At 42.3% G+C, this 25,895-nt stretch overlaps 1 protein-coding gene across 1 annotated transcript in view; it reads right to left on the bottom strand.

Moving 5' to 3' along the window:
• The window catches only part of MAML2 (mastermind like transcriptional coactivator 2), a 211,209-nt gene that overhangs the window by 54,129 nt on the left and 131,185 nt on the right, over positions 1-25,895 (bottom strand). Inside the window, exon 2 of the mRNA XM_053935768.1 lies at positions 9,719-11,167. Within this exon, the coding sequence (XP_053791743.1) occupies positions 9,719-11,167 (1,449 nt within the window). The remainder of the gene's footprint in view (positions 1-9,718; positions 11,168-25,895) is intronic.

The following is a 25,895-nucleotide window of genomic DNA, read 5'->3' on the forward strand; positions in this document are numbered from 1 at the left end:
AAAAAAGAAGTATTTTGGAAAAAAACTCTCCCTGCCCCAAATACATTTCTTCCTGATGGAAATTTTTAAAGTCCAGTTATTATTGTTAAGCCAGCTTTGTTCACAGGAAAAACAGAGAGTGATGGAGCTGAAGAAAGTCTCAATTCTTAGCCTGTGAAATACTCATAAGACCCACTTTAGTGTTCATAGATCCCATGCATAACAAGACCCATGGAGTCTGTTGTAGGGAGAAAACAGTGAAGACAGACAGGTAGCATACTTAGCATGCTGCAGAAAGGGTTAAGAGTGGTCAGTTCCTCACTCTCCTGTGTGGTGCCTTGGAAGTTTTCACAACACCAGATGTGTGAAAAAAAAAAAGAAGAAAGCAAGCCCAGTGAGCACCAGTAGACATCCTGGTGCCCTGGAAGCAGTTAAATTAACACCCAGCAGGGACAAATTTGCAGCTTTGGGAACAAGCTTAAAGTTAGTCTGTTTTCATTCCTGGAGTGAATTTGCAAGTGTATGACAGTGAAGTACAGCCTGGGAAGGAGCAGGCGGCTTTGGATTAAGGATGGATAGCCAGAATTTGCTCCCACCCTCCCTCCTCCCACTCTGTTTTGCACTTAGGCTGTGAAGCTCCCAATACTTCTGCTAGTCCCTCTGTCTTCCCATGTCTTTTACCAGTTCCAGTAGGAAAGAAAAAAAAAATTTTTCCCATTCTAGATGAAACCAGACAAGACTGGAGTCACCCCAGCAAAACCTGCTTTAGCTGGGATTGCAGTTAACAGTCCTTTGGAGAAATCTAGTTCTGCAATGGATAAAGTTGGATGCTTTTCTAACTAGAACCAAAGCACTAAATCCTTTAGTAATTCATCACTCAGTTGGAGCTGGGCTGTGGCCCGGCTTGCAACCACTGCAAATTATAGAAAAGACTGGAAAAAGAAAAGTCTGTGAGAGTACATCTAAACCATCTTCACAGAATTACAGAAAGCCCTCACAGTCCCTCTCCTTCATACAAGTTACATAACAAATTGGATCCACAAAAATACCATCTTTCCTCATTTTCACACCTTGGTTATTGCAAATATTTTGGCATCAGTCAATCACAGGGAACTTTTCAACCAAGGTGAATTACACAGCTTCTTATGAAGGCCTGAGAAGGCCAATCTCCATCATTCTTCCTTGTGTATATCTTTAGCAAGGTAGGAAGAAACTTCAAACCCTGAAACAGCCTTCTCAGAGAGGTGGTTGATACCCCAAGCCTGTCAGTGTTTAAGAGGAATTTGAACCTTATATAAACGTTGGTCAGCTCTGATTTGGTGAGGCAGATTTGGACTACATGATCATTGTAGCTCCCTTCCAACTAAACTGTTCTATATATTCTATTCTGTTCTGTTCCATAAGTTAGTTATGCAATGGCAATGGCTACACTTGCAGCTGTGGATGGTGGAGGAGCTGTAGGGTCCCCTGAAGGAAGAAAACCAGAGAAAGGGTTGTATTAGTTGCTTCCCAGTGGGGCATATATGCTGCTTATTCTGTCTCCCTGACTGATGGAGACCGACAGGATGAACAGCACGGCCTGAAATGTGTCATGTGTCCTTTCAGCTGGCAATTTGAAAGGCTCAGGGCTGCATTTTCTGCCCTGTTCTGAAGACTTCCTGCAGACACTTTGGGAATTACTGGACACAAAGCCCTTATGCTCCTTCACTTATTCCTAGCATAGGATACAGAAACAGTTCTTAAGTGTTACCAATCTTCCACTTCCCCATTCCAAAGACTGTAGGTTCTTGTTCCCTGTGTATCAGTAGCTCCTATTCTGCTCCATTTTCTCCCACGCTATTTCCCTTGGATGCCCTGTCTTCCTCCACTTTCACCCAGACTCACTCTCAGCTTTCTCCTCCCAAGCTCCCAATCCTTCTCTCTCATTCCCTCTCACCCAAGCCCAATTTGCACTCTGTATTACCACCTTCCATGGTTCTTCCTACCCTCAGACCCTCACTCTTCCTGTGCTTCACTCCTTTACCACCTGCTCTTACAGCTCTGTCCATCCCATCCAATTGCTCTACTCCGGATCCAGTCTCATCTGGCAGTTTCTTTCCCTTGCACTAAACTTTCTGCTCCCTGACTCTCCTGAAGCAATCCCATCTCTGCTTCTGGCCTCCACCTATGTGCTCCTGCCTCTTCCCTTGTGCTGGTGTTGGCTTTGCCTGACCCCACAAGCTGAAGAAAACCTACATAGAGAGAAAAAGGATAGTTCTCTGCTGGCCTTTTGAGAGCTCAGACAAGTGCCAGAGCTGGTGCCAGAGGAAGAAGTGGACACAAGGCTAGGGTGGGGAAGGACTTCTTGCCACTTTCTGAAGCTTCTAGTCTTTAGATCAGCTCTTCCACCCTCTGAAACCTCACGTAAGAGAGTTGAAAGCCTCTGTCCTACCCTTCTTTTGACATATTGCCACATAACTCAATGTGAGAAAGCAAGTTTTAGTCTGCACACGTCTTTCAGGCTGAGTAGCAGAGCTGGGCTGACAGGTGCTGAGAGTCTTCTGCAGAGAGGTTATTCCCCACCATGTGCCTCACTTGGGTACTCTGAGAGAGCCTTCCTCACTGGTTACGTAGAAGGCTTAGGGAGTTCACATGAAATACACATAACTGGTATGAAAGAGAGGAATAAATATCCTTCCTTTTACTCAATTCCTGTGTTTTCTACTGATTCACTGGGTCTGGTTCAACTCCAGACTCTGTCAGAGGATTTTTCTGCAATGGTAAGTGCATCCAACAACTCCAGTGGATTGATTGTAATGGCTTTGAATGACATCTTCCTTCTTTCCTTCTTTCCCCAAATGCATAAGAATATATAAAATATACAGTAAGATTTCCTTCATCTCAAGGTTTGGCTGGCTTTCTTATTTGGATTATAAATTCTTCAGGGCAAAACCTGTCTCTTACACTGTGTATGTACAGTACCAGAAACAAGCATGCAGCAAATGAAGCAGGCAGATGGTTCTGGAATAGTTCTGTTGGAGCATCTGGCTGATTTTCTGGAGCAGCATCACATTCAAATGGTAAACTCACCCGTGAAAACTCACATTAAAGGAACATTACTAGGTCTGTTGCTGTCTTAACAACAGTCATCTGTGGCCTGGGGCAGGTCTCCACCATAAAAACACCAGCAGTAAAAGTGGCTGAGTGGATGAATAAATATTTGCCATTAAAATATTCCTTCATTCTGAACCCCTAGAGAGACAAATTACTGGGACTAAGCACTCTTGAGCACTTTGGGGAATTAAAATAATAGGAAGACTCTAGGGAGAACTGGGGCTTGTTAATTTTTTTTGTTGTTCCTTGACTTCTTGAGGTATTCATAAATTGCCTACAAACAAGTAAAAACTTACAGGAAAGGGGTTTTCACCATGCCAGCTCCAAATGGTTGTGGAATTACATTGTTTTTCCAACCTGCCTTTCCAAAATCCCTGCAGGAAGTTGACTCAGGGCTTGACTCTGGCCTCAGATGCATGCACAGCAATAGCAGGAATCCTCGCTTCAACCAGGTAAGAAGCCCTGGCGGACATCATAACTTTGTGGACAAGTTCACAGGTCAAGATAGACAACTTGCTCCTTAGCAGAGAACCAGACCTGAAGCATCCTTAGCCCCTTTTCTTCTGGTCAGCATGTCATCTTCACAGTTCCTTATCTCAGACTTGTCCTGTTACACTTCCTTTCCAGTTAATCTAATAAGCACAAACTCATGTCCTGTTTTTAATGATGATTCCTCACTTTACCCTAGCACGCTGGGCCTGTAAACTGTAATCTCAGCCACCAGTACTGTGGATCTTCTTAGTTGCCATTTCTTCCTTGCAGCCATCCTCATCTTCTATATACACACTCAGTACCCTGGCTGTCCCTCTGCTTTCCTTCCCTAGCCCATGCCTTCCGGGTGGTGGTGGAGTATAATCAGAGGGCTGAAGCAGCTAACAAGCTTACTGTACCCTCTGTCTCCAACAGCAGTATTTTCCCCCCACACCCGAGACAACTAAGTTATGAAGGGTCTCTTGGATCATTGCAGTTCTCAAACCAGCATCCTGAGACATGCAGGTAGGGAGAAGTTCATATCTATCAAATTCTTTCCATAATACCCATCTTATCTTTGATCTTACAGAAGTCAGATCAACACTATCCCATTGAAACAGGTGCCATTTTTAATCCGAATTTATACAGTTCTTCACAGAATTACATTTTGCCCTCTCACTGGACCTCCCAGGCACTTTCACAATGTTCATAGACAATGAATGAGACTTCAGGTGCACTGACATTAGCAAAGAACTCATCCAGGAAAGCTCAATGATGTTTTTCATTGATACCTTCATGGAAGTACCTTCAAAAAGCAGTTCAAAAGAGATGTCAGGAACTGTCTCATCTACCTCCCAAATCCCCCAATCCAGAAGACTTTGACCATGGATAATAAGCTACTATTCTTCCAGTGTAAATGCTTCATGGAACCTTATGGAACTTGGAGTGTCTCTGAGACTTTGAATTACAATATCCTCAGGGACTTACTGTCCACAGTGAGACTGTGTATGTTTTTTGTTCAGCAAACTGAGCATGAATGATATAAGGCACCACAAAGAAAACTGTCCATAATGACAATACAGGAACTTACAGCATTTTCTCTCTGGTTTCACACTCATAAATCAGCTATGACCCTGCAATTGATGGTGGTTACTGGGACATGCTCAAATTTTTATCCAGAGTATTTAATTCAGAAGTCCTCGTACGAGGGAATGTGACCAAAATGGAGCTATCAAGAAAAGCTGTCATCTAAATATTATTTTTATAGAGAGCTTTGAGAGAAAGGTCACATTGTTATTTTCTTACAGTATGGAACAGTTTCTATTATTACAGATTCCAAAAGCCTGGAATCATTGTCATTTATGATCTAAGTCAAATTCAAGACCTGGTTTGTACCAATTACCAAAAGCTACTCTAGGGTTTCTCTCTTAATTTCACAAATATTTGTAAAATACCTCCTTCACACTTGAAAAGAGAGAGGCTGCCTCACCAAAATGTGTTCTTCTTTTCTTCCATAGTGATAAAAACAGAGGTTTAGGAAAATACTCTTTTGATAAAGAACACACATTTTCTTTGAGAAATTTCAGGGGCTAAATTAGAAATGTAAGTTACTACTCAGCAGTGAATGGTAATAAGAGTTTTTTTATATCTGCACTTTCAAAAAGGACATTAGTTCTTTTGGTCCTGGTGCTTCTTCCTCACATAGCATCCTAACAATATGAGAGTTTAACATATACTTTTTATTGAATCCACATGGTGCCCATGCTTTAAAAAAAAAAAGGTAGAAGGTCATATTCTGCTTCTTACTGTGAGTTCAGTTACACTCTTCTGAAAATAAATGAAATTTCCCTGGGTTTACACCAGAGAAAATGAGAGGAGAATCTGTTTCAGGGTCTCTGCAGAGCTGCCAGTTTAGTTGAAATACCACCTCTGTCACTTGGAGATATTTCAGATGATGAATGCATATTAAGCTGTGGGCATTGGAAGGGCTGGTGTAATGGAATGGTTTGCAAGGAGGGGGGGGGTCACATGAGCACCCAGAGCTCCTCTGTGGTGGCACATCCCTTGGTGCAGTGCTGATCAGTAATCCTACAGGGAAAACACGCTGGGGGCTGGTACTGGAGAAGGGACTGCTCAGTATTCAGTAGGAAGGAAGACTGGTTGGACTTAAAAGGAGCCTGTTAAGATCTGGTAAAGAAAATTATCTAAGGTGTGCTCCAATTAGGACAAGTAAGGGCAAATACCACTGCCACCCCTTAAACTGTGACTAACCACAATTCTTGGGTTATTGAAAAAGAGTGTAGAGATGTGAAAATGGAGAGGGTGATCCCATCCTCAAAGCATCTCTTAAAGAACAAGGATTAACAAGCCCCTGAGTTTTCCATAAGCAAACACTGTTGTGGGTTGTATCTACACAGGTGTATCCAGAGCCTTAAAAAAAATGGACTACTGGTTGTTCATGTAAAGTGGGAGGGAAGCTCTCACGATCCCTTGCCTCCAAAGCCAACACTAAATAGGACACATGCCCCCATGTAGCAGATGGAGTGGCCTTGCTCTGTTAGTGTTCCTGTTCTCATGAGCTCAGCCTTCTATTCTCCCTTCCCTTGAGCAAAAGAAGTTGAATAAAAACAATTGGAGAAAAATTCAATTTGAAATCCTTGAGTTTAATTTGGCTTTAGGTCAAAACCAGAAGGGGATAAATAATATTTTATTTAGTAGATACAGGCCTTTTTGTTGTTGTTGTTGTGGGGGTTTTTGTTGATTTTTTTTTGTTTGTTTGTTTGTTGCATTTTTAATTCTTCACAGAAAAGTAATAGATCTTATTGAACATGTATAATGGCTGATCAAAAACTTTGAAAATGTGTGTGGAATTTCTTGGACTAGTTAAAAACATCAAGTCTTCAGTTCAAAAATCTTAAGTCTTACTTCAGGAGCATTTCTCACTGACTGCACTACATTCCTTCAAAAGGGTAAAGGTAGATTTCTACCCAGGCCCAGTTACAGATTTTCAACTGAGGCTCTGTAGAAGTATCACAAACCTGATTAAACCTGTATAGAATGTGGAGCTTCTAAGTATTTCCTAAACAAAGAGTGTTGAATTTCTATGAGTTTTTTCATGACTGTGTATGTTTCATTCAGATAGACAATAGAAAGGAATCTTTCCCAGAACAATGGAGAATAAAGGAGAGATGCAAACAAACCCTTCATTCAGATCAACCTTCCAGGAAACCAAGATGATTTCCATCATTTTTATGACTTTTCCCTAGAGGCAAAAGACATCTAATTAGCAAATCCCTCTGTAAATCTGTTTTGATTTGACATACAGGGAATATGACAAGCAGAGAAATTATAAGCCTTGCATTTCCAGTTAGCCAGTTTGGACTGACAAAACCAAGCTCAGATGGCTTTTGGGGATCTTAAAGCTTGGGGAGCAAAAAATCCAGAGAGTGAGCTAGTTCTGCTAAAAATGTGAACTTACAGTGTTTCAGTTAGTGATTTCTGATGGCAGTGTCACAGCAGTCCTTTGTGAATGTGCCCTCACATTACCAGCTACAAAGCATTGCAGTGAGTTGTGAGATGGTCCTATAATGATCTGAGGAGGAGTTGAATGATACCAAGCAGAATCAAATCTTGATTCCTCATGCAGAAATAGAGCATGAATAAAACAAATATTAATCATGAAGTTAATTAGTAAATGCTGGTAATTAATCAAGCATTACTTTTAATGATATACTAATAGAAATACTCATAGGTGGGAGATGATCCTTCAGGAAAGCAGGCTGTGCAGCCTAAATGAGATAATGTCCCCATTGCTAAAATCAGCAGCAGTCGACCCACAAGGTCGCTTTGACCTTTGTTGTCTTTACTGGAAGATAATACTAGCAGTGTCTCCTCCCCCTCTGATTTAATATCTAGATTTATGTGGCAAGCAGGCGCTGTCCAATGGGTTAGTGGGCTCTTGCAGCAGTGCAGGCAGGTGCTAAAGGGTCCACAGGACTCATAAATACTGCCAGGTAAACAGTTACATTTAAACCTCTTAAAAACCCTGTAATTCATGGACCAATTATACTTTTAAGTATTGTTCCAGCAACTACAAAATACTCTAATTGAGAGGGACATAATTGATGTTCTGAACTTCATCAGCACTTTGGAACAACTGCTAAGGATCTCTAAAAAAACCAGTTATCTCTCTAGAGCATAGAAAAACCAGCATCCTTACTGCAAAAGCCCCGTAATCTCTGTCTAAAAAGCTTCCAAGCTTCTCAACTGTGCTGTGGGTCAGGTAGCCACATCTTGCAGAAACAGCTGTGAGAAGTGGTCAGATGACAAGAAACACTGGAAAATTAGTTGGTAGAAAGAAATCTGTGGTGATAGGCAAAACCCCTTCCTTGGTGTGATATCTAAAGTTTGGCATTCAGCAAAGTTCACTTAGGACAAGTTTCGTAAACCAAAGATCTTGTGGCAGTACAGGTGAGAAATCCTGCTACACTCATGGTAATTCATGCAAGTACTACTAGGGCTGAGGTGCCAAGTCTCATCTTGTTGGCTGGCCCCCCTGAGCAGCAGCCCAAGAGGACACAGAGCAAATAGTCAATACTACCTCTAGCGTAGTTGCTCTCATGTTTGTTTTTTTTTTTTTTTCTTTTTGCCTTTCTAGACTGTGACCTTGCAATTTTTTTCAGAAAAGCAGTAGTGTTTGCAGAAGTCTTGCCTGTCTCCCCTGTGGTGACAGATTGCTGGAAGGTTCACGATGGCTGAATGAAGAAATTGATAAAATTCATCTGTCTGCCAGTCTATTAAGAGAATGGGAAAATGCACCTAAAAAGAGAGCACACAGTGGCTCAAGAAGAAGAGGAACAGCTTGCAGACACCTCCCATAAAAGAGCAAAACTGTGCTTGCATCCTGCAAAAGCTCATTCTACAAAGCAATTTCTCCCACCTGTCCATAGGTTTCACCTGGTACCTCTTGCTAAGGGACTTGTTGGGAGTAAGTGATGGTAAGTTGCTCAGGAATTTAAAAGAGTTAAAAGGAGAAAGGTGTGCAGGTATACAACTGTATTTACTCTTTTTAAAGCATCCGCCAGTTCACCCAGTTTGGAGAAGAAACTCCAGCTCGGAATAATTAGTTCACAGTGCTACTTTCTGGGAGTCCATGGAAAGCTTAGGCTTTCAATTTTAGGTAGCTTCTTATAGCTTTTTTTCACATCTACAAATGATCTCCACACCTATAATGCAATTACATATCTTCAAATATGCTGAGACGAAATCCCACCTAAACTACACAAAGTTGCCTAAACATTCCATGGTCAAATATGTTTTACTTGTTTTGCACCCGGTTTTCAGACTCTGGGGTACAGCAAATTTGCACATTCTCACTTTGATTGGCAGGTCTGAAACTTGGGATCTGAGACCTGGGTGCACAGAGACTTGGCATAGCACAACTAAGCTAAAACAGCAGATCTTGTCAGTGTACTGTCTCATGATAACACAGTGGGAGCTGGCTACATGGAATATAATTGTAGACATATCTGTGGCAAACTTCTCCTTCATCTCTAAGCATGTATTTTATCCACAGAATATTCCCAGAAGTGTGATGGGTGTTTAGAAAGCTCACAGATAAATCTTAGTTTCTCTCTGCCAAAGCGATAGCAAATGTGCAAACAGTATTTTTTGTCATATCAGTCAAAAGATATCTAAAAACAGAATTTCCTAACCCTGCCTCCCTGAGAAAAAAATGATGGCATGAAAATTAACATTGTAAAACACATTGTCTAAGATAACATAGGAATTCATTAAAATTTTTACTTTTAATAGACCCTAAATTTTTGAAGCTAGAAAAGCTTAGATGGGAGTCCAAAATACACTTGCATCTGCCCTACTATCTCACCTTTCTGACAAGTATCTACATAATATATAGCAGTGACATATTCATTCCATTGCATAAAAAGAAAAGGGTTATGAGCATGTGTTTCTTGAAATTCTTCTAAATGTGCATCCATAATACACCTGAATAAGTGCTAAACGTGCCATCACCAGCTCTGCATAAGTGCATGCTGAGAGGGTCACTAAGTGCCACCAGGACACATTTCCTGCAGGAATGAAGCCAGGCTGGAAAAACCTTTTTATTACTTGGACCAGAACAATTCTGTAGCAAAGAAGAAGGAATTTGTCTTACCTGTCTGTGCTGCTGAGAGACTGGATACTGCAAACCTGAGATTTGCTGGCTTTGCTGCATTTTCTGAAGCATCATTTTTTGCTGCATTGCTAGGGTTACATTAGGTGGCCTCTGGAGAGACTGGTTTGGGAGTGGCGGAGCAGCTTGCGGCTGTGGCTGTTGTTGCTGCTGTTGCTGTGGCTGCTGCACGGGAGCTGAACCCTGTGCCTGCTGGGTGTAGTGCAGAAGGGCAGGCTTGTTTTGGGAACCCAAAACCGAAGGCATCTGCTGGTTTGTTTGCTCTGAGTTAAAGTGAAACAAAGGCTTTGTGTTGCCATGATGCTGCTCTAGAGGTGGCTGAGCACTGTTGATAAAGTTTCTGTTGAGGTCCTGAGGCTTCTGTTGCATGATTATGTCCATGGGATTGCTCTGGGGAGTGGTTGGTTTATAAACATAGTTGTTCATCCCTTTTGTCTGGTTTCCATTCACTGGCACCCCAAGCATTGCTGAGCTTTGTGGGCTGAACTGCTGCTGGCGAAAAGAGGGACTGGGGATTTTCTCTTGCACAAAGGGTCCAGGGGAAGGTCCTGATGGAGACAGAGTGGACCAGTTGGCTGTCTGGTTCTGCTGCTGCTGTTGCTGCTGAATCAAGGCATGCTGCTGCCGATTGGCTGCGATCTGTTTGAGCTGCTGTGCATGAGACACCTCCTGCCAGTTAGGCAATGGCCGACTGGATGCAGAAGAAACCTGTGATACCTGTGTTTGAGGCACCGAGGGGATGGGTGAAGAGGCAGACATGGCAGTTGTAGCCATAGTGAAAGCTGGACCTGTAGAAGAAGGCCTCATCTGTGGGGAGCCCACAGGAGCCTGATTCATGCCTGCTGCATACTCACTTTTTATCACCATCTTATCCATCTGCAGAGATCTCACGGGGCCCCTCTGGCTCTGCTGCCCAAGGTCAATGTTGAATGGCTCATCTTGTTTTATCGTGGCATTTATCATATTCTCTAGCTCGACATCACTCATTGGTGGCACCGATATGTTAGTCAGTTCATTAAACAGCTCCTGAAGCTCAAGATCCATCATTTGGTCCCATGAGTCTTCCCCATATCTGTTAGGGAACATGTTCTCATGGGATGTCTGGCCATCTAAGTGTTTGCTGCAGGACATTGTTTCTCCTGGTTCTTTCTTTACCTCTTTCAAAGTCATATTAAACATGTCATTCCCACTAGCATGGGTATTGTTTGCTAGGCTGCTGACCTTTCTTTGTGATCCTTGCCCCACAGTCATAGCTCCTGACATTGACTGGCTTTGGCAATTGTTAACATGTTGTCCACCTTGTCCCACTGGGATATTCTCACCCACTCTTATCCTCTTAATGTCAAGGAAAGAGCTCTCTGAAACACCATTGGGCCTCTTGTTGACAGGCGACAGATTTACCACCAACTTTCTCTTCAAGGAGCCTTGAAGCTGAAAGAAGCAGAGACAAAAAAAAAATCATTAGATGATACCAAAGATATAATTTAATTGCTTGAAAGGCAACAAGCAGGTAAGCATTGCTTAGTTCAGAAAGCTCCTCTGGGCTTTTTTTTTTTGGTCAATGAAGCTGTGCAGAACTGTAGGCAAATAGGCTTTAAGAGGTGAATCTCCCTGCCATTACCACCCTTGCCATTTTTTGAGCACTGCTGCCTCCTGTTCATCACAGACTCCCTTCCCCTCACAGGTGTGATGAGGGAGGGAGGTAGCCAGAGCTGTAGTTGGTAAAGCCCCTTTGCTCCAGATCTACTCCAATCTAGCTGTGCCAGACAGATCTAAAGTATTTTAGACATCAGAGACAAATGCAGTCATGAAATCTGCCCTTGTGCCTATCCGGTGGTGCAGGTTTTCATTCTCACAATTTTGGTATATGATCCAAAAAAACATTTTTGACACCTGTAGAGTACAAGAGTCCATATTATGATGGCACATACAAGATCAAGGCATCCTTAGCTCAAGTAGGTTTATACTGGCCAGAGATGTGTATAATTAAAAATGTTAGATATTAACTTGTTGAAAACTGAGAATGAGTTCACTGGAGCCATGTCAGGTTATGTCAGCCAAGGGTCTGACCCATTATGTACTGACAGATGATTTCCCAAAGATGTATATTAATACATTAAGCCCTTGTTGTTTATGTTCTGAAACATCTCTTATAAAACGTACAGTCCACTCAACACTGCTCTGAGAGTTGCAACTCTATTTTCTTTTCCTTGAATATTTACTTCCATTTGCTCACCAGACCCGTGGGCCTACTGAAAGAAAAGAGGTTCATGGCTCTGTCTGCCTGATCTACTCATCTGCTGTGGTTGTACACACAAATTCCCATCCCATGCACAGAAAACAGAGATGTCAGTCCTATGAGCTGAAAAGCCTGGACTTGGTACATATGTCCTCAAGTAAGATTCAGATGCCCTCAAGAAGAGTTGCTTTGAACACAGTTCATAAAAGAACAGATCACTTTAAAACAAGGGCAGCTGTCCTATATTTAGCCCTGTACATTTGATCTTAGAGGTCTTTTCCAACCTTAAAAATTCTATGATTCCATGACCAAAGGGGCACGTAGTGAGAAGCAGACACATGCACATGCAGCCCTTGCAGAGCCAGCACACATTGTCCCTTTCAGCCATGAACAGTGCCAAGAAAATAAGCACAGAAGTACGATGCCCGGAGGCATCAGGACAATGCCATCTGAGAAATAACTGTGTGTGCCAGTGAGAAAATAATGCCTGTACAAGCTGCGATACCTTGGGAGGCTGCGAAGGGCAGAGAGAACTGAGAACTCTAATTTTCCAGAGGAAGAATGATTTATGAGATCTTCCAGCCACATTATTTTCATCATGCTGCTTCAGGTACAGAAGTCCATGGACATGTATGTACAGAAGTGCCATGGACGCTCTGTTGTGGCCTCTTTGCCCCTTAGTTTTGGGCTTACCTATAGGTAAAAGCTCTTTCCAGATAACTTCAGATGTGAAAAATTTTATTCTGGTGTGAATATCAATTAATTGCTTGAAAAGAGTTTAACTGAGAAATACATATTTCCTCCAAACCCACATATTCTTCCATTGCATCATCAGGCCACTGAGTTTAGCCCTTAAAAATAAAGTTTGTAATTTCTGTCTCTGATACTAAAAATCCAATTTCATATTTCAAGTTAACTTTCCAGTATAGCTTTTAAATCACAGATTCGTGTTTTCATAAGGACAAACATGTTGATGCCTTTTTGTATAAGTCTACAGACTGTGTGCATGCAAGAGTAATTAATTGTCACTAGGTGTCCCTCACTGGGGAGAGGTTTTGGTGGTCACTGCAAAGAGCACAGACTGTCTTGGATTAGCATGTTCCTTCTGACGCATGAGTCACTGTACTTTCCTCTGGAACAAAAAAAAAGGTAAGTTGCACTTCCTTTTACCATCATCTTTGCTGTCAATGTGTTTATTAGAAACCATGCTTGTACACTCAAATTCATCTTCCTGGGAAATGGGGAAGTCCGCAGGTCATTAGAATACATGACTTGGCAGCACATTTTGCTTTCAGATGTGTTGCTGACAGAAAGCCTGAACAGATAATGAAGAGTACATCCCTTGCATATGTATATGTTTTATGTGGTTAATATGACTTTCTGAGTTCATTTGGATTTGTTTGACATTTTGAAGCAGAGGGAGCTGTTTAAAAAACTCCACATTTTCAGGGCACCTGCACTAAGCTTTCTGACACATGTAAAAATGCAAGTGTTACATTGTGCTGTGTGTAGTATCTGCTTCTCTCCTGCATTTGAAGTAGCTTCTAGCAGATAGCAGCATGAGGTGGGTGAGCTGGGAAGTGGTTTGCCACACACAAGTCAACAGCAGAGCCAGGCAGAGCACCATGATCTCCAGACACATCCCTTAACCAAGTGCTCCCTCCCTTAACATGGCCTGGAGCACTCCTGGTTTCATGACATCTGCCCACCAGAAAGGGGACTGTACATTTCTAAAGAATAACAAGTGCTAACTTATTACATCTCCCCAAAACCTTGCACACATAACCCTTGGAATGCTGACAACACCATCAGTCAATAGATGTCCACACCTTAAAGCAGAAATGAGAGCAAGTGAGGCTGCAAAGGTGCAGGGAACTGAGGGGACTTCACTGAGGCTGCTACAAAGGTCCTGATTTCAACATCCCCCATGGGAGAGGACATGGGAAGGATGTGAGCAGCCCACAGGGATGAAGCCCCCTCTACCTCCTTGCACTGAGCTGTTACCAATTATATGTCAGGGAGGGACTCCAGGGGACTGGTCTGTGTTTGCTCAGGAAGATGAGCAGCATTCATCACAAGCCTCTCTGAACACTGCCTTTTGTGGAGCACTGCTGCCCCAGCATTATGCCTCTTTTGTTTTTAGAAGGGAAAGGACCAGGGTACCATCACTGAAATCTTTGCATTTTTCTAGTAATCACATTTTTCATTTTCTGACTAAAAGTCAGTACACAAGCCCTTTTTACCCAAGCAAAGCAGACTCTTCAGAAGGAAAAAAAAAAAACAAACAACTTGCCAGATTTCAGGCTCCATCTCTTTCAATTTGCAAGCTAGGATTGATTTGGGTCAGTAAACATAAAGCAAAAGTTCCTATAACATACACAGGCACATTCCTCAGATCAAAGAGGCTTGTGATTACACATCTCAAACTGCTTGAACTGTCTCATACTGGAAGACCCTGTGATGGGAAACAAGTGACATGACAGTAAGTGGGAGAGGAGGAAGCCCTCCATGCCCAGCTCCATCCCACAGGTAGGTGGGCAGCACTGGGTGAACCATCACAGAGCCCAGGCATTTCCTGGCAGCATGTGTTACTGTGAGACCTTTTGCTGAGCAGGCTCTGGTGAGTCACTGTGAGGTCATGTACTTACAGCAAGGCAGTGCTGGATGATTGATCTTCTGAAGGTAAAACTGAGCCTCTGGAGATCATTTCTATGAGACAGCCCAGTGATGTTCCTGGACAAAATGCTTGGGGACAGCACAGGGTAAACTCTAGAGATGAGTTGATCTAAGTGACCCAGTGCGATACCATGTCCTTTGCAGAGGGACATATATAATATTTATAAGTTTTGTATTTAAAACTCATTCAGAGTCTTAAAGGAATTTAAGAGAGGCAGTTTTTTGTCTAATGCTTTCTGACACCAGGCCAAATCAGCAGGAAATCCACTGAACTAATAATTAGGGCTCATCAAATCCTGGTACCAAATAATTTCTCTTTTGGGAAAACAGAAAAGCTTTTCCTTCACCTTTCTTTCAGTTGATTTTTTTTACTGAATATAAAATTAGAGATTTTGCTGATTTTTTTTTTTTCCTGGCTTATTTTCTTTTTCCAGAAAATGGAAACAAAGAAAGTTTTGGTACAAAAGCACAGCTTGTCAATGAGAAATTTTACAGATTGTTTTCTCAAAAATATCCATCTCTAACAATATTTTTATCACATCATTGATACATTTCTGACATTACTCATGTGTATTCACCTTATATATCTTTCCACAGGGTCTATCCAATATGGGCAAGAAAAGAATTGTCTGTGTCAGCAGGAAACAATACTGCCTATCAGGTTTCTCTTTCAATGAAAATCTTATTTTTTGTGCATTTCATACAACTTCTGCAGTTGGACTTCCTTTAGAAATTGCTCTTTATGTCATTTAACACTGTGTAGGAAGGAGCACAGTGCTCAACAGAATTCCTAGACTAACCATCCAGCACCTTGAGTTTCACAGCTCTCAGGACAAGTAAAACACAAGCTGTCCCTCTGACTTGCCCAGGTAACTCCATAGTGCCTGCAGATCAAGGCCTTGTACAGAGATGTTAGTTCTGTATCAGACTGTCATTTTGAAATGTTTATAGCTGGTCACTTAAGACTGGGCCAAAACACCAGAATACCCCAAGGAAACTACAGAGAAAATACCACAGCTTGATAGTCTTAAGTCCCCACTAAGCCTTTTAGTGGAAGACATAAAAGGAAGAATCCTCCCACTTTTGTTCTCCCAGCTCTCACAGTTTCCTACAAAGGTTTGCAGTGTTCTTACATTGTGTGGTGGAACAACAGGGATGAAACTCCCAAGGTGCTACTGACTGAGACCCCACACTGTGAAGCAGGCAGTGTGGTAGTGCTAGCAGTTCCTGTGGAGTGATACCTCTGATGATAGAAAAAACAGCTCTGGATTTTGTGCTTTAGATGTAGAAGCAGCAAACAAATCCACTTTAAAAGGTCCATTTTGGATTATCTAGACTTTCTCACAGTATGTGTTGACTGCGCTGGAAACAAAACACTCCACATAGCTGGGGAAGCAAAAGGATAAAGAAATTACAGGAAAAATATGAAAAATATTCAAACAATGAAAATTGGGGAAAAAAATCCCTTTCAAAGGAGCAAAAGATGCTGAATGATACTTATTTGTGCTGGACCTAGCAAGCCGCTCTTGAGGCTTAGAGCCTGATTCTGAATGGCAGCAACTCTCAGTTTTTAAAATAGTGGTTGGCAGTGTTTGCTGCCAGCAGTATCACTTCCTGTGGTGTTCAGAGCTGTGCCAAGCTGGGGAGCACCTTTCCAGGCAGGGACCAGGGCACACCAGTGCAGAGCCTCCCTGTTGCAGGCATCTCCCAGCATACAGGAGGACCAGATGCCTCTGTCCTTTTTTTCTTACCCCTTTAGCCAGACAGGATGGTCATGGTGACTCACACCATGGCCAGCTTCGAAGCCACAGAGGCACCCTGGGGCTGACACAGAGATGATGAAGGGCCATCTCTGAGATGCCATCTCTGGGGCCACCACAGCTCCTAATGCCACAATCACACAGGCACCCTCAAGGCCCATTTCTGACTACAGACTCAGTTTTGAGGGTTCCCATCACCACTATTTCTACACATCTGAAATCCATTGGCTCTGATTGTTCCCCCTCCTTCCCACACCCAAGAGAATCAGGTTCACCCTGGTGTCTCTCCTGAAAATCTCAGTAGTGTGATCCTCTTCTGAGAACCTCTCCCCAGCCCTTCTGCTCTTCACTTTCTCTGTACTACTCAAGTACATTTATTTTTAATATTTTGTTTTCAGCTGCAGTATCTACCTGACATGGCTGAGGATGCCATGTCAAATCTCTTCAGAGAGATTTTAGCACTCTGAGTTGACAAAGCCCAATCTGCTGGATGATGCTGATTTGATAAGGACCATTAATTTTTCATGCAGGACTGAGTGACAGAGTGGAGGCCTGGGCACTGCACAATGGAGAGCAGCCCTGAGAGCTGGCATGTCCTCACAGCACCATGGCTAGGACAAGGTGGCTCTTCCAGGGGTGCAAAGAGCTGTGCAGGGGTAGCAGAAGCTGTTTCTTGCTCTGGTCAGGTTGCAGAGGCTCAGCTCCGGGTGTCCTCTGCCACCCACCCTGTGTTCATAAGAAGGGGACCAATTGTTCTCTCTGAGCCTGACGAGGAGGAGGCACAGGTGCCTTCAGCCCCACACTGTTGGTGAGCATGGCAGCTTGAGACAGCTCACCTCCACTCTGCCTCACTCGCCTCCTATTTAGCTAACCAGCTCCAGGGACCACTTGGATGACCAGGGTTTACTGCCATGAGAATTTTGCTCTACACATCCCAAACTTCCCCACTGTCCTTGCCTGTCCTTCTGATCCAGGTGTCCATACAGACCTCTTGCAGTGGTGTCCTGACTCTGGTTCATCCTTAGATGTAGGCACCACTGGCAATAATAAAGCTGACTGAGAGGCAACACAATTTTCCTCCCTGTTTACTGCAATGTTTAGTGCCACTAAAACTGAATTTATAGTAAAAAATAAGGATGTTCCTTGGCTGACAAGTATCCACTTAATTTTCATTATCTGGGACACGGCTGGAATAGCAATCAGTATGTTAGAAATCCCACAATTTACCTTTGCTTATTGAAAAATTATGTATCTTGCCAACTGAACATACCAACCTAAAAATGCATCCATATTATTCACAGTGTATTGCCTAGAAACATAATGTCAGGGCTTTGGTCCAAGTTGCTGAAGCACAATAATTATATTTTTTATGCAGATTTTACATCTGATGGATTATAAAATATCATGTCTAGTCACAGTCTTTTAGAAAAATAGGAACACAGAAAAACAATAGCATTTTAACTAGGTCAAGATTGCTAATCAGAGTGTAGCAGTCATTACTGTGTGCAAAACAAATAGGCATAAAAGATCTGTATTTTTTATCTTGCAAGCTGTGTATCTGTCTTCTGGAGGAGTCTTTTCTGCTTGCTCTTTCTTTCTTTCTTTCTTTTTCTTTTCCTTTTCAACCATGAATAAATTAACAATCACTTTGTGTGAAATCTACAGAAATTTATGTCAACGTTTATTACCATGAAATGTGGAACAAAGCATAATGCAACCTGAGCTTTGAGAAATAGGACTGCTTAACTGATCCTATCCTGATGAGAAGGAAATATCAAATGCATTATAAATGCTGACAGGATGATCAGGCATGTAAAAGAGGTCATCCAATACTACCCTCCACATTGTTTACCAGTTTCATAAGTCAGCTTAAGGTATTAAAAACACATACTGTCTTGCACAGGAAGCTCCTAATCCTTAAAAATGTGGCTGCTGTTATTTGATTTGCCTTTTAGAGATCAATAGCACAGCAGATTTCACCTAAGGAAAGACTGCTGAGAGCAGTTTGGTCCTGGTATTCTGCTCAGCGCTGCTTCCAAACTGTTGCTCTGTAGGTTCATTAGAGCACATATCCATGCCCACATGTGGGCTTTTATTACCTGTCTAAGCAACCATCCCCTCTGCAACACTCTGTTATCAGAAGTCCAGTCCTAGGAGGACAGTAGCCCTCCATCCAGACTTGGAAAATAAGGAAATATTTAGACTGTTTCTCTCTTCCCGCAAATCAATGCGTCACACAGGACACTCAAGTCAACTGTTTGGCCTTGAGGTCTTCTTCTTCAGGGTACATTACAGTTCACAGGAGATACAGTCACCACTTGTCAATTGGAAAAGAAACATCCCTTCAGCTTATTACCCAGTCATGCTTCCAGCATCAGACTCCATCAGCCAGGACAAGGAGGGCCCACGTCAATGAGAGCTGCCTTCCATCATGCATCAACTAATACACTTAATGAGCAACTGGCAAAATGGCTTCTTGTTAGAAAGAAGGAGTCCTGACCTTCTGCCAAAACTTTAGTGAGGAAGTGATATTTAGGATCAAATCCAGGCCTGTGGTAAGAGGTCTTCTACAAAATTGCTGCACTTACTTGATGGTTGGGTTTGACCTGTATTAGCATATTCCCCCTGGCTCTCACCCATCATGCACGGTCACCCCTCTAAGGACATGAAGTAAGAGCAGTACTTAAGAGCCTTTTTCAAAATCTTCAGCTTAAACATTCAGTGTCAGGACAGGCCAAGATTTGGACATATTTGAGCAAAACGGGCAAAAATTTCAAGGGCTTTGGAGGGTTTTGAAACAACAATTGGAGAGCTTTTAAGATAGTCCTATGAAGAGAATGGACAATGGAAAGGACAAATAAAAGAAAATTATGAAAGTTTATATATTAAGACTAACTGATTAACTGCAGATCAAGAGATTATTTAGCAAACTTGAGCAGCAATAAAATTCAATCCCAATGAAATGATACACTTTCTTATCCAAAGTGGATAGAGTCTGAGGAACTGCATGAGAGATTCAGAGCTCATCAAGGTCTAAAGAGGGACTGGTCATTTTTTAGGAAATGGGAAGATGCTGACTTATAAAAGGTAATGATGACTTAATTAGAAGGGGATGAAAAATATGAAACATCAAGGCTCAAACTAGTCTGTGGTTACTGGGGACTGGTGGTGCAGGGGAAAAAAAGAGGTAATGGGGTGGAGTGGTGATCTTTGTAGGCATGTCAAGGTGACTGTGTATCTTCCCCCAATATATTTGTCATTGATATTGATGAGATACCTCCAGGTTTAGTAAGGATATAAGTTCACAGCTCCTCTATTTCTAACACTTTAGGAGTCGGGAGGAAAACTGTAAAAATGGGATTAATTTGACCAGCAACTAGGTCATTCTGGAATATGAAGATCAATATGGAATTGTGATCATTATGGAAGGTCATTAGCAGGTTACAAGAAGCCCAAATGCTTTGTTATCTTGGACTGGCACATGTTCAGGTGAATTTTTGTTATTTGGTCTTTCGTTAAGTACCATCTTGATGAGAAGGTTGAAAGAGTCCAAACCCATGAAAATGGCCAGAGAGACTGAATGGAAAGATTTGGAACCAAGGAATCATGCAGGAAGGAAAGCTTCAGGAGCCGGAAAAGGTCAGTGTGAATAGAGGGGACCAGAGCAGTGTAGGGTAAGAAAAAGGCACCTATAAGCTAAAAGGAAACCTCAGCAATCCAGGTACTGAAAAGCTTACAAGATCATGTTTAAAAGGAATGTGAGAAATGACAAGCAGAGTGGAGAGGATGAATTTGCACAGGAGGCTGAGAGGATGGTTGCATAAGTAGACAAGTCAAATGCATGGAGACATCTCTGAAGAAAGTGAAAATAAGTTTTCAAGTTTTCTCTCTGGTTAACAATGAGAATATTTTATAGAACAGATCAGCTAGCAAAAACCTGGTTTTTACAAAAAGATTTGATTTGGCTAAAGAGGTTCAAGGAGATTGCATCTAGGCAGGACTTTCAAACCTTCTCAGGGATGGGGTGATGCTGTTTGTACACTTCAGCCCTCAGGTCCTTTGTCCTGCCCCTCTGAGGCAAAGCCCAGCTGCTGAGCACCCACTATGGTTTGTGCTTGGAGCAGCAATGCCAGTGACTGTTGGCGCTCTGGGTAGCCACAGTCAGCAGCCCATCTCCACCAGCTGTGGCAATAAATGACAGTCACCACAAACTTTCAGGTATTTTTGGCTGCTATGATAGTTTTTGTTTGGTTTTTTTTTTTTTTTTTTTTTTTTTTTTTTTTGTGAAAGAGGTGTGAGTGGATTAATTACCACTGATGCTTCCTATATGGCTTATTTCCCTATGTGCACCGATCACTTGTTGAGTGAACTCATGCAAATAGAAACAGCACTGAAAAAGTCAATAGTTCTAGGCCTTTCAAATATAACAGACTATCTCAATGTCACATTTTCCTCCACAGCAGCCTTGAATCTGTTTCTAGTCAATTGTGATTGTTGACTTTGAAAATTCAAAATGAGAAAAAAATCCTTGTTTGGAAATGACTGAGTAGAATAGCATGTCCTTCCTGACACAACACACTGTGACAAGGGGACACATGCCTACAAGAATGGACACAGGTACCAGAATCATCCCAAGAAACAGCATTCCTCTGGCTATTCAGTGAAAACATCTCAGCCAAAGACTCTAAGGCTCTCTAAACTGCAACCAAGATTCGTTGCATCACAGCTGCATCACTTTTGTAGAAAACACACCAATGATGCACCAAGTGTACACAAGCTGAACTCTTCAACTCTGCTATCCAAGCTCTGCTGGCTTGGATAAGGGAGTCCAGGCCCCTGGAGTAAGTCCCCCACCTGGATTCACACAGCAGAAACCCTCTGCAGTTGTACAGCTCCAGTGCTGTGTCCCTAAACTTGATTTCTGCAGGCCATTAACACAGTAAAGAGTTCACTAGCTACTTACATGTTCATTTACCATGTTACTCACAGAATGAAAACAGAAGTATTGTGGCAGAGGCCTTAGTGGAGAGTTTCCTAGAAGACCTTTGGGATCACAAAATGATGGAGTTGTGAAGGGACCTCTGAACATAGAATCAGAGAATCATAGAATGGCTTGGGTTGGAAAGGACCTTAGAGATCATCTTATTTCAACCCCCCTGCCATGGGCAGGGATACCTTTCACTAGATCATGTTGTTCAGAGTTCCACCCAACCTGGCCTTAAAAACGTTCAGGGATGGGGCACCCACAACTTCTCTCAGCAACCTGTTCCAGTGCCTCACCACCCTCACAGTAAGGAATTTTTTCCTAATTTCTAATGTAAATCCACTCTTTTTCAACTCGAAGCCATTCCCCCTTGTCTTGTCACTGCATGCTCTGCTTTCAGCAGAGCTACCAACAAAGTTACATCAGGTTGCTCAGGACATTGTCCAGGCAAGTGTTAACTGCTTCGAAGGATGAAGACTCCACAACCTTCCTGGGCCCCCTTCCAGCTCCCTTGTTTTACTTTACCTTTGTATTCCTTCCTTCTCACCCTTTTGTTGTTCACTTCTAGGATAGATCTGGTATGTAACTGGAAAATTTTGAACATACAGCAAATTGAGGGAATGTATAAATTTGACTTGTCTCCAAGTTAATGACATATATGATGAGGGAGGAGGAGGAGATGAAAGCAATAAATGACAATGTACACGAGAAATGTCAGTCTCTGTTTCTACAGAGATTCCTTCAGGGAAGGTATCAGATCAGTAGTTTTTAAATGACATAAACAATCAAAGGGTTGACTGAGCAAAGTGATGCTCCATCAGATGAATCTGAGTTGCTAAATAATGCTTTTGCCTAAGCCTGATCTAAAGTTCATTAAGATATACAGGTCTTTAAATGGACTTCGCTGGACTTTGTTTCTCTGTTCTTGATTATAAGATTCCATGACAAGGACTTTATCTCTATATATTTTTTTGAAAAATACTCTTCATGCATTTAGACACTGTCAAACACATTAATAACGAGCCCTATTTTCCAGCTAAATTTCAAAAGACACTGATGCACATTCAGCACCTCTGAAAAGCAGACATCTATTTAGGTGTCAAAATATGGATCCCAGCATACTTTTGAAAATACTAGCCAGGATAAATATAATTTTCTATTTTATAACTAATGTGAAACCTTTCACCTTTACAGTACCATTTAATGGTGACTAGAAATCATTACAGATGAAAGGCTGTACAGCAAGCTACTATATTTGAAACTCTGGAGGTAGCAGACTGGTTCCTAGTGGACAAATGGCCATATCAATCTTGGATCTAATTAGCTCATTTTGCCCTTTGTATGCTTTTCTTTCCTTCATAGTCCTTAGCTAGGAAGCTCTGGGTCAAATGTGCTCAGAGGGCACTCACCAACTTCCCACTGTCAGAAAGAGCAACCAAAAACTCAGGGTTGTCAAAGCACTTCAGTGAAACTTTCCTTGCATATTACTTAGACTAGGCTGGTTTTGGTAGATACATATTTATTCTCATTTATGGTGTGGAAATAAGCATTTTACAGTCTATTAAAATATCTGAAAAAAGAATCAAAGGTATTTCTGTCTAGAAATAAAGTCATTGTTCTCATTCTGTCTATGGTGGTCTGTACTTGGGAGAAGCCTTTGGGAAGGACATGTAGTCTTTCTTGGGATATGGACCAAATCAGAGCAGCCTCCAGGGCAGCTCTTGCTCTGGCAGGCACGGATGAGTTCAGTCTTTAAGTCATCCATCAGGCACGTTTCACACACACTGCAAAATACAGAGGTACATTCCCCAAGCAAAATTCAAATTCCAGGGACCCCCAAAATACTGATGTTTGTCTGCATATATGACCTTGTTTGTGAATCTGTACTGAAGCCCAATACAACAGTGAGCCAAATCTTCTGTTGCTGTAAACAGATGCAGCTATACTGACCTGTATCAGTGTTCTATTAAGAACCAACCCTGAAGCCTGAAATCTGGATTACAAACCAGCATTTACTGGAAGCGCAGATTGCAGCAGGAACTTTTGTTGGATGTCTATTGCAACAGATTCCTCACTCCTTTTCAAAGTGCCTCTAGTGTTGCAGTCTTTTACTGAGGGAATACAATGGAGCTGGCAGGAAAGCCATAGCTCTTCAGCATCTCCGAAAAGCAGGGAAAAAAAAAAAGAAGAAGAAAAAAAAAAAAAAAAGTCCAGCAGTCCTTAAGGATACAGCACTGCTAGGTAGCTGGGACAATGAATTAACAAGGACTGACTTTTCCCTCCCCCTGTTTTCAAGGATAGTAAGTAACAAAATCTGGCAGGCTGAAAAGCCCCTGCTCGGAGGAGAGAGACAAAGAGGCAGGGCTGAAATTCATCGTGTCAGTTTAAAAAGGCAGAGTTTTGCATTTACACAATATGCCCATTCTTGTTCTCTTTGACTCATGGAAAAATATTGAACATTGGACAAGAATGTAGGAATGTGTCTGGTGTCTGATCTCCACAAAAATCTAAATGCTGTTTGCATTCACGTAAGAAATTAAGACTGGCTGTCCAGGCTCCATTGATGTGTAAAGAAAATAACAGTAGTGATAGCAATATCATTATAATAACAGCAGTAACACAATTTTTAAAACTGGCTATGTAACTAGTACAAATAGAGCACGAACCCAGGCGCTCCCGGCCCTTAATCCCAAACACAGCTCAGTAGAGCTTTCTAGACCATTTGCCTGTCACAAGCATCACAAAGGCTCCTCTCCACCAACAGCATCTGAAACTACTGCTAGTTTTCCTGGTTAGCAGAGGTTAAAGCTTTTTATTGGCTTTTTTTTGCCTTTAGATGCTGCAATAGTTGCAGTGCCTATACTACCATCTATGGCAGACAGGCTGTGTGTCTGCCAGCTGTCAGGCAGCCTATTCATCTCCAGTTGCCTTTTGCCTACTTTCTGCTGCAAAAGAATTTCTCTTCACTGGATTTCATGTGCTGGAGTCCTGTTCCTGCCGACGTTCTTGCTGCTTGTTTTTAAACCCCAGCTGGCTACAAGCCTGGGGAGCATGGGAGCCCGCAGCCCTGAAGAACCTGGGGCTCCTGTGTCACGTGCAGCTTGCCAGCCAGCCAGCTATGGCTCTGGGCCAGGGCAACATCATAAAACTGGCACTATGTGAGTGGGGGTTGCTGGCTAAACCCAGTCATTTTCCTCTCTTATTGGCTGGAGGGAGAGGCAACCAATAGCGTCACCATGGCCTCCTCTAGGGTACACCAAAACACCCTCCCTCTGTGTGTCCCATGGCAGAGATGTGTAATCTGGCTTCTTATCCTCTGCCTAGAACCCCCTCTTCTTTCCTCTTCTCATCTATCTAAGTTATGAGGTCTGTGTATAGGGAATACATGTAATGTCTGGCTGCTCCTGACCCAGATGTTCCTAGAAATTCCCTCAGGTACCCACCAGCATCATTAGGCACCGGTATACCTCTACTACTGCGGTATTTTACAATTCTACCAGGGCCTGATCTTTAAGTAGAGCTGTGCAGGAAGATAGGATGGCCAGGTGTCCAGGCCATAAAGTCCAGACCCTATAATCATAGCCCTATGCTATATCATCTTTTGCCTAAACAAATCATGTTCCCATTTAAGAGACGCCCTGAAATCATGAGAGGCAATGATTGTATCTAGTGGTTGCCACTTTTTTCCTCCCAGAAGGTTAGTGATCTGAAAATCTGCAGACCTGCATATTTTCTGACCCACAGCATGAGCTAGTGACTCACTCATAGGAGGTGGAGAAAGGATGAAGAGCTCTGCCAGACCTTGTGACAGGGGTAAAATAGATCATTCAGTTGCATGATGTTTGTCAAATTGGTGTGTTTATTTTAAATTTTCCTAGGTGTGACCCAACTCATCACCTCCTTACCCAGGCTGTGAGAAACCACTTGAAATTTTGCTTAAAACTCTAAGGCTCAGTCTCATAGCTCACAGTTATCAAACCCTGAGTCATGGGATGCTCTTCCTACCTTTGCTGCTATATGAAACGCCTACAGAAGAGAAATGGCACTCCCTCACAGGCCAGCCAGGAAGCCCACAGCCAGAGGTATTTGCCCACCTCCTTGCTCCCCAAGGAGCCTAGGTTTTGAGCTTCTGAATTTAACAGAAAGACTGCTGTAGGCATCAGTGTGTCTTGGATCAGGCTCCAGCTACCCAAGAGAAAAGATGGGCTTTGCAGCCCATCCAGATGGTTAACAGCTTTACATACAACCACTGCCTTATTAAATCTACAGTAAATTAAATGAACACTTAAGACACTCAACTGAAAGTGCTATTGACTGCAGTAATTAAACTGAAATACCTAATTAACCACACCAGAATAGGAAATGAATATATCATGGGGCACCACTCTGTAGTGACTGAGCCAATCAGATGCTGTCTTTACCTTAATTTGTGCTGAAATAATTTTTAAGGGGTGTTTATGATTACTTAAAGATGTGTTTATATAGCACATGCATATATAT

This window comes from Vidua chalybeata, chromosome 2 (genome assembly GCF_026979565.1).
Source record: "Vidua chalybeata isolate OUT-0048 chromosome 2, bVidCha1 merged haplotype, whole genome shotgun sequence".
In the NCBI taxonomy this organism is placed as follows: Eukaryota; Metazoa; Chordata; class Aves; order Passeriformes; family Viduidae; genus Vidua; species Vidua chalybeata.